The sequence below is a fragment of the Oryzias latipes genome, chromosome 5 (genome assembly GCF_002234675.1).
Source record: "Oryzias latipes chromosome 5, ASM223467v1".
NCBI lineage: Eukaryota > Metazoa > Chordata > Actinopteri > Beloniformes > Adrianichthyidae > Oryzias > Oryzias latipes.
This window is the reverse complement of record NC_019863.2, coordinates 24,894,514-24,909,404: the sequence shown is the minus strand read 5'-3', so window position 1 is coordinate 24,909,404 and position 14,891 is coordinate 24,894,514. Positions and strand designations below refer to the sequence as shown.

At 40.3% G+C, this 14,891-nt stretch overlaps 1 protein-coding gene across 2 annotated transcripts; it reads right to left on the bottom strand.

Annotated features, from left to right (window-relative positions):
• Positions 1 to 2,937: 2,937 nt before the first annotated feature.
• On the bottom strand, positions 2,938 to 14,131 carry hdac11 (histone deacetylase 11). 2 transcript variants are annotated; one of them, XM_020703432.2, is made up of 12 exons: positions 14,007 to 14,131; positions 13,064 to 13,120; positions 12,843 to 12,991; positions 11,320 to 11,420; positions 10,855 to 10,971; positions 9,040 to 9,082; positions 8,123 to 8,199; positions 6,703 to 6,765; positions 4,272 to 4,368; positions 3,560 to 3,738; positions 3,152 to 3,395; positions 2,938 to 3,120 (listed from the first exon to the last, which is right to left on the bottom strand). In XM_020703432.2, the coding sequence occupies exons 2-11, from the start codon at positions 13,093 to 13,095 to the stop codon at positions 3,153 to 3,155; spliced, it is 1,101 nt and encodes a 366-aa protein (XP_020559091.1). In that variant the 5' UTR covers positions 13,096 to 13,120; positions 14,007 to 14,131; the 3' UTR covers positions 2,938 to 3,120; position 3,152. The 2 variants fall into 2 exon arrangements, with proteins under 2 accessions (XP_020559091.1, XP_011473637.1); XM_011475335.3 differs by having other exon boundaries at positions 2,938 to 3,395; positions 14,007 to 14,130.
• Between the last annotated feature and the right edge of the window lie 760 nt (positions 14,132 to 14,891).

The following is a 14,891-nucleotide window of genomic DNA, read 5'->3' as shown; positions in this document are numbered from 1 at the left end:
AATAAGGCACATGACTATCCAGCACATGAGGTAGGACAGAGTAAACATTTGTCCACTTAGCTTGAATGCGCTTTTTCTTCTCGCCAACACAACATTTTTCCTCAAAGGAACCTGCTCTGGCTTTACCTTTATTGAGGGCCACAAAAAATCTTCCCGCGGGCCGCACTTTGAGAGCCCCTGCCATAGAGCCTTCACCCTCTGAATACTTCCAGTTTCTATGGGCTTCCAAAGCTCTATCATAACCGTTAACTTTTCTTAAAAAAGTCTTTGCCATTTTGTAGTTATTTAAATCTGAGTCAAAAAGTTATTCTTCAACATGAGAAGCCAGCAAAGATCCAAAAATATTTTTTCCAACCATCAAAATGTTATAAGGAAATAAAGTCCAAGAACCAAAACAATGTATAATCACAGCATACTGGGATAAACAGTAACTAATATAATTTATATTTTTGTTGATTTTGAACAATGCTTTATGAATTTTAAAGTACTTCAAAATATGTTAAACAAAAAACAAGAGAAATCAACAACTACAAAAGGCACCATAGGTCCTAACAGCCGAAGAAAAGAAACTCTGAGCCCAAACCTTTAGAATTTGTTAAGTGACGGACAAAACCAAAAACTATGAAAAGATGTATTATAACACTTTATATTTAAAATGAATTAATTTCATTTAATTAAATGTATTCCATTTTAGACTTTGAGGAAACCAATATAGAAACAGTTGGATCTTTTTCTAAAGATGATGTTTAATCATTCAAAAATTTAATTATAAAATGAAGTGAATGAAAGGTAATGGGTGCCATCCTACCAGTGTGTGTGTGTTCACTGCAGCATCACATTTGTCCCATTTTCCTGCAACCTGAACATTCAGATCAACCAAAGAGAACCAGATAAGGAAACAGGTCCATACACTTAACAAGAACAAAATGTTTGCACGTTTTGTTTTGTGTTTACGTTTTAGACTGTTGAACAAATGCTTTTTTTGGAGCAGGAACCACAACATAAGGTTTTAAACTTTTTTTTGACACAAACATAACAATTGGAGTTGATCCAAAATCATAGATATGTTGCACAAATCACCATTTTTTCATAAGTAGGTCAAAACCTGAGAAAGATGAAGTTCTTGTTGCAGTGAACAAATTTAGCAATAATAAACATGGAGGATGATGGCACACTGTTGTTTGAGTAGAGTGCTAAAAACACTTTTAAATGGACAGGGTTTCCAATATATTACAAAGAGCACACATATTATCAGTATTGATCAATTATATCGATAATCATGACACACAGACGGGAAGACATGGCTGGATAAAAAACATGGTCTTATAGAAGCTGAAGCATCAGTCAAGCCTGGGCACCAATCGCTTCACCTGCTGCTAATCATCTACCCTCTGTTCTACACACACACACACACAATCATAAAGGCTTTCTTAAACCACAACCACTTCTATTGTTCTACTTCCAGAAACCAGTAATCAAACAGTTCAGCTTTACCCTCTCCACAGTCAAATATGTGCAACAAAAGCAGTTATGTAGTGCAAAAACTTAAAGGCTTTTCAGTGACAGTTTCCAGACTGTTTGTCCAGGGGCTCCCTCCAGAGGGAGGCCAGGGTACAGCTGGTGTCCAGGGCGCTAGCTTAGAAGTTCCATCTAGCTTTCTCTTTTAAATCGACCAGCATCGGTGTTTGACACAAGTGCTGATCTACCTGTGATCATCATCGTACTACCTACTGTATGATCCCCACATGTTAGAAGACATCATAGAAATGCAATTAAAAAAAATAAGAAAATCTACAACAATCTCAGTTACCAAATAGGAAATAAGAAGTGGCCCAACATTAAGATGAAGCCCAAAACCAAACATTTCAACGTCAGAAGGAATTACTATTACAACAAAAGTGTAAAAGAAGAGCTTTTTTCTGCACTGATACAACACGAACACATGAGGCATCAACACGTTTTAAAGCTAAAACATTTCAATTTAACAATTCGATTTGTAAAATAATTGTGGTTGCTGATACGATTCAATTTTGAACGATTCACTAACCTAATATTGATTGAGGTCATCTTTAGCCAAAGGTTGTGACTCAGAGATAAATAGCTGTGTACTGAACAGTGAAGGGGACGTTTTTTAAGATTCCTTGTATTTCTTGCAAGATAATAAAGTGTAAATCAAACTTTTATACAAACAAACAAGTAAACAAGAATTAAAGGCAAATCCATTCACAATTTAGTTTTGTAAAGTTCAGCCCACTGTTGTTTTTCCACATTAAAATAACGGAACATGATCAGAACATTTTACCACACTGTTGTTGTTTCCCTTTCGGCTTTTCCCATCAGGGGTCGCCACAGCGATCGAGTCGCATGGTAAACTTGGCAATGTTTTACGCCGGATGCCCTTCCTGACGCAACCCTCTCAAAGCAACCGGGAATTGAAAGTGTGTCCACACATTGGACTGGAATGATGGCTTTATCACTTTTTGCTGCCATCACATGTGTGTTGATCACTGTGATGCACCTGGTCATTTTTACATTGAAATAAACCTACCATACTTCAACCCAAATGGTATTTTCCAATTTTATTTCATTTTGAAACTATTTTATAATAATATAGGTTGATTCAATTAACAACTTGCCTCAAATATAATTTGAATAATTGATTTATCTTTACACCCCTACTAAAATAAAATGTTTTAAAACCATAAAGATTAAACTAAATTGAACTAGTTGTCAAACACATGCAAGTTTCACTTAATTTTTGTTTGAGATTCATACAGTTTTTATCAATTATGAAAAAAAATGGATGAGGATTATTATTAAAGTACTTTTAGTGTTATTTCTAAACCTAACTTATTGTTTTTTACTCTAGATATTAATACTTTTCCTGAGATAGGAAACCTCTCCAAAGTCAGCCCCTAAACATGAATTAGACAAAACTAGTTCTTCTGGTTAAAATGTAAACACTTTTTGAACACAAGTCACACGAGAAAAGGCTGTTATTTCCTTACAGTTTTAGCTTTGATGACCTCAAAACAAAACGTCAGAAAGCTCAAGAAGTTTTTTGTTGTGCAAAAGAGCAAAAGTTCAGAGTGCATTGAGGACGTGTGCAGACAGAAACTCCTCATTCTCGCGTGGAAGTGGACCGAAACTCCTCATTCTCGCGTGGAAGTGGACCCAGCTGACCCAGAGCTGCTCTCCATGTGGGTCGCCCTCAGAGGAAGCCCCTCGCTCTGTCCAGCTCCGCCTCTGATCAGGCCCTGCTGCCTCAGGTTCAGGATGGAGTCAGCGATGATCCTTGCCGTTCTTTTCTGGTATCCTCCAGATGTCACCATCAGTATGGGGATGCCTCGCTGCTTTGCAGCCCTAAACACGATCTCGTCCCGCTTCACAATGCCCTGGCGGGAGGCGGGGGACATGGTTTCACACGCATGACCAGAATTTTTAACAAATATTTGAACAGAACTAAAAGGTTCTGGTCATTAACACAGAGGTTAATGCAGCAGCACACCTGAACCCGAACAAACCCACAGAATAGCAGAAATATCAGCAGCCTCTTCACCTGAGGTGATATGGATAGCCCTCCGAGGGGGTCTCCATCCAGGATGTCCGTTCCTGCATTGTAGACGATGATGTCAGGGCGGAGCTCATTCAGTGCACCCTCGCAGTGAAGCTCCACCTTCTGAAGGTACTCAGAGTCTTCGGTTCCCCAGTCCAGCTCCACCTTTCTCCTTATGGCTCCTTCATGTACAGTAAATAAGGCCAGCATTGATTAAGAACCGGTCAGAGCGCAGAAGCAAGAGCTATCAACTTTCATTTAGTTAAATGTTAGATGACCATGAAATATCACACACTGTCGAGCTCCAAGCAAGAGAGGATAATCATCACCTTACATGTCCAAAGTGTCTGAAATAGTATAATTTGGGGCTCAAACATCTCGCCTGAGCAAATAAAGATGGATCAAAACCACTCAGGTTTTGAACCCCTAACTACCCACTTGGAAGGCAGGTTGCTCAACCCACTGGGCTTTAGTCATCCAGATTTCCACTTTCAAGTATCTTCCGATGAGGCAGTGCCAGTTCCCTAACTGATGATCTAAAACAAGATAAACACTTACTTCACATTTCTTTTTACTAAAAGGGGATAGTGAGTCTAGGCTCTTTTTTTTTAAGCAAAAAATATAGTCCTCTGTTAGTCTCCACCATTAGCGATGGTTCCTCTGGCTGAGCTGGTATCAAGCAGAGCTGTGGGACTCTGACGCAGCTCTCACTCACGCTTGGCGTGTCCGTCCCCAGGATAGATGTGGGAATTATACACGTCCATGATGTAGACCCGCCTGTCCTCCAAGAAGTCGCGCTCATGACCGTTTCCCTGGAAACCAGCAGAACCACAGACTCTGTCAGGGGGGCTGCACAGTGGCGTTAGCAGAGAAAGCCCTGGTTCAAATCCCAGCTGGGTCCTTTCTCTGTGGAGTTTGCATGTTCTCCTCGTGCACGTGTGGGTTTTCTTCAGGCACTCAAGCTTCCTCCCTCAGTCCAAAAACATGTTTGATAGGTCCAGTAGCAACAGACAACAATTGATGAAGAAAAAAACTATTTTAAGAGTGCCCAGTGGTTATTTTAAAATGAATATGCATTTATATGTCCTCCATCGTGAGAAAAATACTACAAGAAATCACCAAAAACACAACTTTCATTGGAGTGGGTATTCAAGCTAACCATCACAGTGTTCAGTCTGAGGGAGACACCGTTTGTGCTCCGGTTTTTCCTCCTTTAGCTCTGAAGCTGTTAAGTCCTGCGCATTCTCTAGTGACTGTTGTTTTGATCTTGACTGTTCTTAGAAGTCTCCTTTTTGATCCTTTCATATATTTTTACAACCCCTCAGGTCCACCCAGAACCCAAACTGCGGTTTGGGGACTTTCTGTTGCTCTTCACGTTCATTACGTTCAGATTTTTCCTGAGAGCTTCGCTGTTTTCTGTTCCTCCGGGATCTGTCACAGTGAGCTTTCACTCCACCTTTGAAGCACACGGAAGCAGAAAGAAAGGCTAACCCCCCTAGGACCTGTGCCGGTCCTCTGCCGTGTCAGCGGGTGCTTTCAAAGCTCCAGGAATTCAGTTTCAGGGTCAACTCCAGCAGAATTACAGCTGAGCGCAAAAGAATAAACGTCAAAGTCAGGTGAAACACTGATGCTGAGGCTGCTAGGAAGGGGGTGGCTTCAATAACAGTGAATGACATTCATGAAAAAGTGCGCAGAGGGCACTTACTTAAGCGTGTTAAAGATGGAAGACTATTACACTTAGAGATAAATGGAAATTAAATTCTAAACCATGAAAAACAATTTTACACATTAAATTCATGTGTTGGAGCTGTGTGCATCATATAGAGCAGAGACATGAGCTTCACAGGCCGGGAGATGTACGGTGGCCCCAAAGTACAAATCACACCAACAAATCACTTAACGCAAAAACATCTTAAGGATCAAAATGATGGTTAAAAAAGCAAAACAAGTAATGAAAAAAACCTAACAACTTTTAAAAATAAAAAAAAAAGTTCTGCAAACCAAAACACATTTCCCCAAATAATAAAATGAAGTAAAAAGGAAACATCTTGGAAAAAAAAAAAAAGTAATTTGCAGAAATCAAAATTAAAAGTTAAAAAATGAATCACAAGGTGAATCATCAGGTGCACGGGAAAGGGTGGTTGCTCCTGGATCTTGGTCTGACGGTGAGGCTCTTGGATGCCTGGATCGGCCGGGTTGCTGCGCTGTCGGCCCCTAGCCCTGGGGTGTGGGGTGCCGGGTCTCCTGCCTTTGCTGGAGCATTCGGTGTGATCAAGGTACACTTTAAGAGGCACACATTCATTCAACCCACCCTCTTATTCACCTTTTCACAAATACGGGCATGGGTATTGTTTTTTTCTCTTTTTCTACACCCTTCGTCATGAACATTGGTAATGCGAAGATTGTGTGTCCATGTGCAGTAATCCTGGGAGATAAATCTTTAATGATTACTGCATTATTATACTTCTAACCTAGTTGTGAGCAGACTATTTTTTTGTTGCTGTGTGAACTAAGTTATGTAATCTCATTTACTTACGACGTTTTTATGCTTTAACTTTGTAATGTCGACGACCCCCCACTCTAACCCCTTATCCCCCATCTCTGACATCCCACTCTGTTTCTTTATCTTCTCTTTTGTTTCTTTTTTCCGTCCGGTCCAACAAGGACAAATAAAATTTTCATAAATAAAGCTTAGCCTCAAATACAAAAAGGGTTTATACACATATACTCTCAGTCTGTGTGTCTGTCTGTCCAATACAAGGGGCACTCAGCTCTGATCTGCTTGCTCAGCTGTTGGACAGGACAAGTTAGAAGAAAAAAAAAGAATTACAATAAGAAACCATAAAAGGTAGGTACTATATGACTTCCCTGATTGGATAATGAGTTTTAATTTTTGACGTTTGAGTTTTTCAAATCCGTCTTCAATGTCAGCATACTAATAAGTTTTATGGCTAGCATATCCAGTCGGTGTGATCTACACTTCAGGGCCACCGTACAAATAACATTTCAGATAAACAACAGAAGACGTTCATTCTGTCATTCCAAAATATAATAACCCGTTAGGGGATTCTTCCATTCAATGAAAAACATTCCAGTGAATTTTGTGACAGCTGTGCAAACATGCAGACAGGTAATCTCTGGCTCACCTGATGAGCATCTAAATCGATGATGGTGGCCTTGGAGATGCCTTCCACTCTCTCAAACAGAAACTGAGAAATGAAGAAGAAGAAAATATTGACAAAGTAGCAAAAACTTTCTCTGTTCTAAGAGCAAATGTTCCTGCCCAGAGACAAATTGTTACACATTTTATGCTGCAGGAGGCAGACTTGCTCACACAATTGTGGACGAGAATTTTTTTAATTTTTTTTATGAAGTTAGCCATTCCTCTTTTTTTAGGGTTGGCAGTTTGTTTTCCTTACACAACGATGTTGTGTATCTTCAGAAATAAAGGTTAAAAGAGTCCAGCCGACCCCTGCTTTCTTACAGTCTATTTTTATTTGCATTTGCACTGATGCATGAACTTTAATTTCCTCATCTGTTATTCCTTCGCTCTGCATTTTCCGTTACCAAACTGTACAGCTGGATAGCTCCAATATTGCTTCAAATCTTTGTTGCACCGGTAATGTTAGGTGGGGGATGTAAAGGGCTCTAGCGGGAAAGCGTGTAAACAGAGCTCTCAGCAACGGCAAAGGGAAGGGAGGCGGGGTTTCTCTGTGCCAACGGTCCAGCCCACAACTCAGAGGCGAATTTCTAATGAACTAATTTCTGCTCTGCAGAAACTATGTCCTAGATTTTTATTTTTTAACATTTTGGCTGAAAACAACATAATCATAATTTAAAGAGCTAATGGCCCACATAAATATTTTAAAATTAAAACTTTTTTTTTTTTTTTTTACACACAAAAATCAGAAAGACTCTCTTAGTCGGAGCGCCCGTTAACACAAAACTGTTTCCCTTTTAGCCCTCAGTCAGTCAGTATTCTCCACACCTCTGTTCTGTGCCTGTAACGCCTGGAGAGGCAGAAACAAAACCATTACGGAGATGACACCAGATCTGTCTTAATGGATACCCCAGCAGTGTGAAACAAGACAACATCAACACTTGAAATAGACATTTTTCTGTAAACATTTAGAGTACCAGCTGCTCCTGGCAATGATAAACATCCCAGTTTTAGGCATTATAAAGGCTTAAAAAGTCGTCAGCAAAGTGACAATCCAAAGAAATAATCTGTGAAAATCCTTTTATTTTCCATCTGTTAGCCTTGCCGCTGTGTTCATAGTGTTCTGCTTCACTTTTTATGCTTATTTGGTTGTAGTCTATTTTCAGACTGTGCACTGCTTTCTTAAACATAATTGCGGAGGGACGCTTCCATCCCTGACTGAGACAAAACACTTCTCTGCTTATTTTCATGACTGATTACATTCACTTTACAGCTGCCCATTCAGACATGTGAACAGACATGAGTTTACCACAGTTTCTGTCTGAAAGAGCACCACACCCTCTGTGTACCACACACTCTTTACACACCCTTTGTGTCCAGAATGACACAGAGGTTGTGAGAATCACCTTGATGGCCAGAGTGATGTCCGCATAGGCGCAAAAGCCTCCACCCTTGTTACTGGAGCAGTGATGGAAGCCCCCACCTGAAAGACAGCAGAGGAAAGTGTTGAGGTAACAAGGTCCAGGTTCATGAAGAACAGCTCAAGCTACGTTCGCACCGCCCTAAGCAACGTGTATTCAAGCACTTCCGGTGTAGAGTCTATGTAAACACGTGTAACTGCGTGTTTCAGGTTTCCGTGTTTAAAACTCTCGCCTTCAAGTTACTACGACTGTTTTCAAGCTCTATGTAGAGAACGTGCGGCTACTGAACACGCGTTGAAAGTTAAATCAGGGTGAACTTTGACCAATCAGACTCGTATTTTTGCGTATGGATGGCGTCCCTTTTAATTCATGAAAATGCTAACCATTTGAAAATTGATCATGGAGGAGAAATGAATAATTGTGGTTTGTGCCTGGCCAGAATTCAATGACACCAAGTCTTTCATATAACGAAATCGAGCTGTGAAAAAGAAGCCTGGAGTAAGATTTGTAAGATTTACACCGCTTTGGCATTTTGCACCACGTCTCTTCTAACTGTAGGTGGTGGACATGTGCTACTAAACAGTAGAAAAACAAAAAGAGGAAAAAAACCCTCCCTGCTTGTCCAGTTTGAACACCATGGCCTAATTGCACATTCAAGAATGCGCGTTTAGCATGTTCTTGAGCACATGTGGCACGTGTCTCCAAAGCTTCACAAGGAGAAATTCACTCCTCATAGCAGTTCAGAGAGAAAAAAACAAATGATGATGATTGTGGAGGTGAGGTTGCATTCATACAGAGCCGACACGCTAAATCAAGAAGCACTTTAACTTTTGAACCTAATTATGTTTGAAAGAACAAAGTTAACCCGGCTGGTGCTTCTGCTTCACCGTGGACTTACTCACCAACGTTGATGGCCCATCCTCGGTCAACAGCCAGTTTTCCAGCCTGTAGAAGACAATGTTTTACTTCAGCTCCTTTAAAAGAATCCCATTAAAGATCAGACTTGGTCATTTTTACTATGAAATAAACCAATAAATCATTTCAAACATAACACATTTCTAAAACTTCAACCTTTCTATGGTTTTAACTTCTCCTGTTTGTCCCTGATCTCCTAAAGTTTTAACGGCGGCGATTAGCTGTAGTCAAAGGATGTAAAATGACAGAAAAAATAAGAAAAAAACAGATGTCATCAAACAGATAGGATGAAAGATAAACAAAAGCTTGCACATCTGTTCTTTAAGAAGGATTATAGACTGACACAGAGTATTTGCTAAACTTATTAGGCAGAAATCACTCTTTTACGGTGGATGGAAGACCTTTTACCTAGAACACAACCAACAAATCATCTTCTTTCTCTTTCGGCTTTTCCCATCAGGGGTCGCCACAGCGAATCATCCTTTTCCACCTCACTCTATCATGGACATCTTCTACCCTAACATTAGCCAACTTCATGTCCTCTGTTAAGACATCCATGTATCTCCTCTTTGGCCGTCCTCTTGCCCTCCTGCCAGGCAGCTCCATCTCCAACATCCTTCTACCAATATATCCACTATCCCTCCTCTGAACATGTCCAAACCATCTCAGTCTGGCTTCTCTGACTTTGTCGCTGACACAGGCAACATGAGCCGTCCCTCTGATGTACTCGTTCCTTATCCTGTCTAACCTGGTCACTCCTAAGGAGAACCTCAACATCTTCATCTCCGCTACCTCCATCTCAGCCTCTTGTCTCTGTCTCACTGCTACCGTCTCTAACCCATAGAGCAGAGCTGGTCTCACCACTGTCTTGTACACCTTTCCTTTGAGTCTTGCTGACACTCTTCTGTCACACAACACTCCTGACACTTTCCTCCACCCGCTCCAACCTGCCTGCACTCGCCTCTTCACCTCTTTTCCACAATCCCCATCACACTGAACTGTTGACCCCAAGTACTTAAACTCCTGCACCTTCTTCACCTCAGTCCCCTGTAACCTAACGCTTCTACCTTGATCCCTCTCGTTCAGACACATGTATTCTGTCTTACTACGACTGACCTTCATGCCTCTTCTTTCCAGAGCAAACCTCCACCTCTCTAGCTGTTCCTCCACCTGCTCTCTACTCTCACTGCAAATTACAATGTCATCCGCAAACATCATTGTCCAGGGAGATTCCTGTCTTACCTCGTCTGTCAGCCTGTCCATCAGCATAGCAAACAAAAAAGGACTCAAAGCTGATCCTTGGTGTAGTCCCACCTCCACCTTGAACTCCTCTGTCTGACCTACAGCACATCTCACCACCGTCATACTTCTCTCATACATGTCCTGAACTACTCTGACATACTTCTCTGCCACTCCAGACGACCTCATACAGTACCACAGCTCCTCCCTCGGCACCCTGTCATACGCCTTCTCTAAATCTACGAACACACAATGCAGCTCCTTCTGACCTTCTCTGTACTTTTCCATCAACATTCTCAAAGCAAAAATGGCATCAGTGGTGCTCTTACGGGGCATGAAACCAACAACCATGAAACCAACAACCAACAAATCATAATTCAATTTGTTATTTATTGACATCAAATCTTGTGCATGTAATCATCCATATTTGTGTCGTTTATAGAGGTGAGTTCTGAAGAAGGGTTTAGAGTTCATGACCTAGAAGCACAGAGGATCTTCTGAGGATGACGGTGAGTGGATGATGGACAAAGACTCTCAAAGAAAGAACGCGGGGGTGGAGTTACCATGATGGTTCCTCCTGTTTGCGTCCGTAAAGGCCTCAGCACCTTTCGCTGCACCAGGAAATTCGGCAGAAACAAGAGCGGAGGGATTTCTGTGATGGTTGCCACGACGACCGACCACTGCCGCCAAACAAAGCAGAAGCACAGTACACATGATACTTCATAACAAAACCTTAGACTTTTTAATTTTGAAATGTCATCTTAAGACATTTATGTAACAGTTTTAGGTACATGTTTTATAATACATTTAAAACTTTTGGTCATGATGGAGCCAGTCATTTCCCAACATGCATTTCAGTACACATCTCTTAACCTGGAGAACTGAAGAACAATTGCTTGGTTATTTTGGAAAGTAGCATTTAAGAAAAGAAAAGAAAAACATCAGCCAAATGTTAACCCGTGGGTTTTCCAGGGTTAAGGTGTGCCACATGGCCATGCTATAAGTGTACCATGAAGAGAAGCTCCTACCTTTAACCTTTTCAGATAGTGTTTGGTGTGAACCACCAGCAGATCCTCCTCCGTGGCTTCACGGGCTTCCACGATGTCAGCATCAGTGAGAAAGCATTCCTCTAAGACAGAGTCAAACAGGAAGGTGCTGGATAAGAAAAATCGTGTCACTTACTACTTCTATTCATGAATCAGAGATAAAAGGAGAATGAGAACTTCAAAAAGCTCTGCAGGGAGTGGAACGGGAGGCGAGAAAACCCTCAGAGAGAACAGATCAGAACACCGTGGTCCGAACAGCAGATATTTCAAAAACAAGCTTTGGCATTGGAGCAATTCTAGCTCAGAACTTTAACTGACACCTCCATCAGTCTGAGCATCAGCGGCAGTCTGAAGGGGAGAGCAAAGACTTTTTCTGAGTGTTAAATCCCAACAAAGCCTTTTTTGTTTTTTTTCTATAAAAGCCCAATGTCACTCTGTGAGTCGGTCTAATGGATGTAAGCCATGAGCTGACAGCAGAGTCAGAGCAGCCTCTGACCGCACTCTTCCTTTGAAGACATGCGAACAGTGACCATGGTGTCAGTGTTCCAATGCTGGAAACATGTTAAAAAAAAAGTCATCAACAAATCAGATGACAAGCTGCAACTAAGTATGTCTAAAAATAAAGAACACAACATATCATATTCGTGCAGAGACCCTTAAACGAAAAATATATCTGGTTGAAGGTCTTTTATCACTGATACTTGCTGGTTATGAACTACAACAGATCCGGATTCAACCTTTAGGTCCAAACAGACTCACAACAAGATGCTTTTTTTTTTACCTTAGTGGAATGAAGATCAGGGGGAGGTCTTTCTGTTAACTTGCATTTGTTTTGGATAACAATATCACACATTTGTCTTTTGAAAAATCTGACATCTGTAGAACACATCTGCAACACAGCTGGACTGTAATTCCTGATGAAACACACGGCCAAAGTTGTCCTGATTCCAGATGTACTCACGAAGGATCATGCGTTTAAATACAGTTTTTCATAATAAAAATTAAGCACATTTAAAAAACCCAAAAACACTGGAGTGCAACCTCCATGTAGAAAAAGTTCCACAATAAGTCTGATGTGGAGATCAGTGAATCCATCGATGAACAACTCTCAATATAAATAAGAAGTATTCAGGCATTTTCTTTTTCTTTCGCTTTTTATGTAATTCCTATCTATGCCTTATTTAATTTTATGCTGTTGGGTTTTTGTTTCGTTTTTCTTCTTAATTTTCGCAATTTGGCATTGTAAAGTGCTATATAAATAAATATTCATTTAACTTGAACCCAAGCTATGAAGGCTGCTCTTCAACAAAACATGAAATCCATTTTTACTATTAATTGTAGTGTTAAAGTCAGTGTTCTGCAACAGTTTACTCTTCGTCTTTGCAGTTTAACTTACAAAGGAGTAATTCAAACTTTCAAAATAAGTTTAGTCTTCAGATTCCATGGTAATCCGGTTAACCATGGCGATCCAAGCTTAACATACTCAGTCTAATCTAAACTCTAACCTTTTAGAAAGTGGATGACTTTTCCCCATTTTCCTGCATCAAAGGGGTGCAGCTTCTCCAAGCCCATGAAGGTGATGTTGTAGTCTGGGTGGTACACGATGGGTAGGCATGTCTGAGGGAGGCTAGTATACAGATTGGTTGGGTGAGAGCTGCAAAAAAAAATACAAAAATAGTTTGTTCCTTTTAAGTGTAACATGACAAACAAAAATTGTGTTTCTCACCTCGTTTTTCTTGTATCTTCTTTCAGAGACATGGTTTTTAAGCATTGTTATTCCACTCTGTAAACAAACAGAAAATTGTGCACTGGTAGTTTAAATTCTGTAAACATTGTTTTCACATAAATGCTGTAAACAACCCCCTCCCTCCAAACACACACACAATCACATTTCCTGCTGCTTCATGTTACCAGAGTGGGTGTTTGAGAAAATGATTTTTTCCACATGAAGAGCTGCAGGGCATCAACTACAGCCACATGTCAGATTTGTGCAGAGTTCTATGAAAAGATTAAAAACATCTACTGGAACAAAAATAATAATGATAAGATAAGATAAGATAGCTTTGGTTGCACTACTGTGTACAACTTAAAATATAAGATAACAGTTTTACCGTAGATTACAAACATACAAAAGAAATGTATTAATGGATTTATATCTGCATAAATTTTGGCTAAAATGTTAATTTAATACATGGTGATCATAAAAACCCATATGAAATGTATGAAAGACATGTAATGCGTAGAATAACTTCAAACCTATTCAAATATAAGACTAAATAGTGTGTTGTGATTTCATCCAGGGAATTAAGTGGTCGTCAGTGACGTGGTACCGACGGGGTGTCAGAAGAGGGTGAGCATGCGCACTAGAGTTGAACATCAGGTTTGTTTGTTGTTGTTGTTTTTAATTTACGTCAGTGAAATACGTGACAGACTTATATTGTGAACAAATAATAGATACGTTTATGCCTTTAGCTTCAAGTGCAGCATACGAGCAGAGGCGCTCCTCCTACGCATGCGTACAACCCTGCGCTGTTTCTGACTGACGCAGAAAGAAAAACGAACCGTGGACCTGCGCGCTTTCACGCTGAAGTGAAAACCATGGTGAAAACGGAGAAGATGCGTTCACTGTGTTAGAAGAAATCGTGACATTGACCATATTTACCACTCACCTGCGTGTCATGCGCGCAAAACCCGCGGTATTGAGCAGACAGGCGTTGCGGGCTTGGTTCCGGTTCCTCGTGAGTGACAGCAATGGGTTTAAGTCTTGAGGGACAGCCGCTCTGACGTCAGTGACCGCCGCGACGTTGTAGACACGCCCATATTTGCTGAGCTGTTTGACCGATTTAACCGGAAACAACATTTTTGTAGCTATTTAGGAGCAAACATGACGTAGTCAACACTTAGATCAGTTATAAACACATAAATAAGCTAATAATGATTTTATATCATAGGTTTCTGTCTTGAGATCTAATGATTTATTACTCATTCAAAAACAATCCATGTGTTTCCACATTATGTTCTTCCTTTAACCCTTGTGCAATCTTAGATTACCCCACCCTCACGTTGACGTGTTATCCCTGCCATGACAAAGGTGGATAAAGGTGGAAAGATTTCATGTAATCCATGGACACCAGTGAAGATCACAAATCATTGAAGAAAAAAGGTTCAGAGCACTGTCTAGTGGGTCTAGATGACCCAACTCCCAACGTTAAAGTGCCTGGGATAGCACAATGGTTACAACAAATAAACTCCCAGCTGGTATGTCTTCAAGCAAAGGTCCAAAACTTCGTATTATGTAGAAGTCAAGTGTAAAATATTTGTTGAAACCGTTTTAATATTTGGATGACAAATAATGATAAAACTGTTGAAATGACTTATAAAGAAAAAATAGAGAAATGAAGAAAAAACTTTCAAATCCAGTAAGAAAAATAGAGGGAAAGAAAAAACTAATGAATGCAAAGAAATATTTGAAATAATAAGACAAAAATAAAATGCAATATATTAAAAATAAAATGCCAACATAAGAATGACAACTTTAATCATAAACATATAGT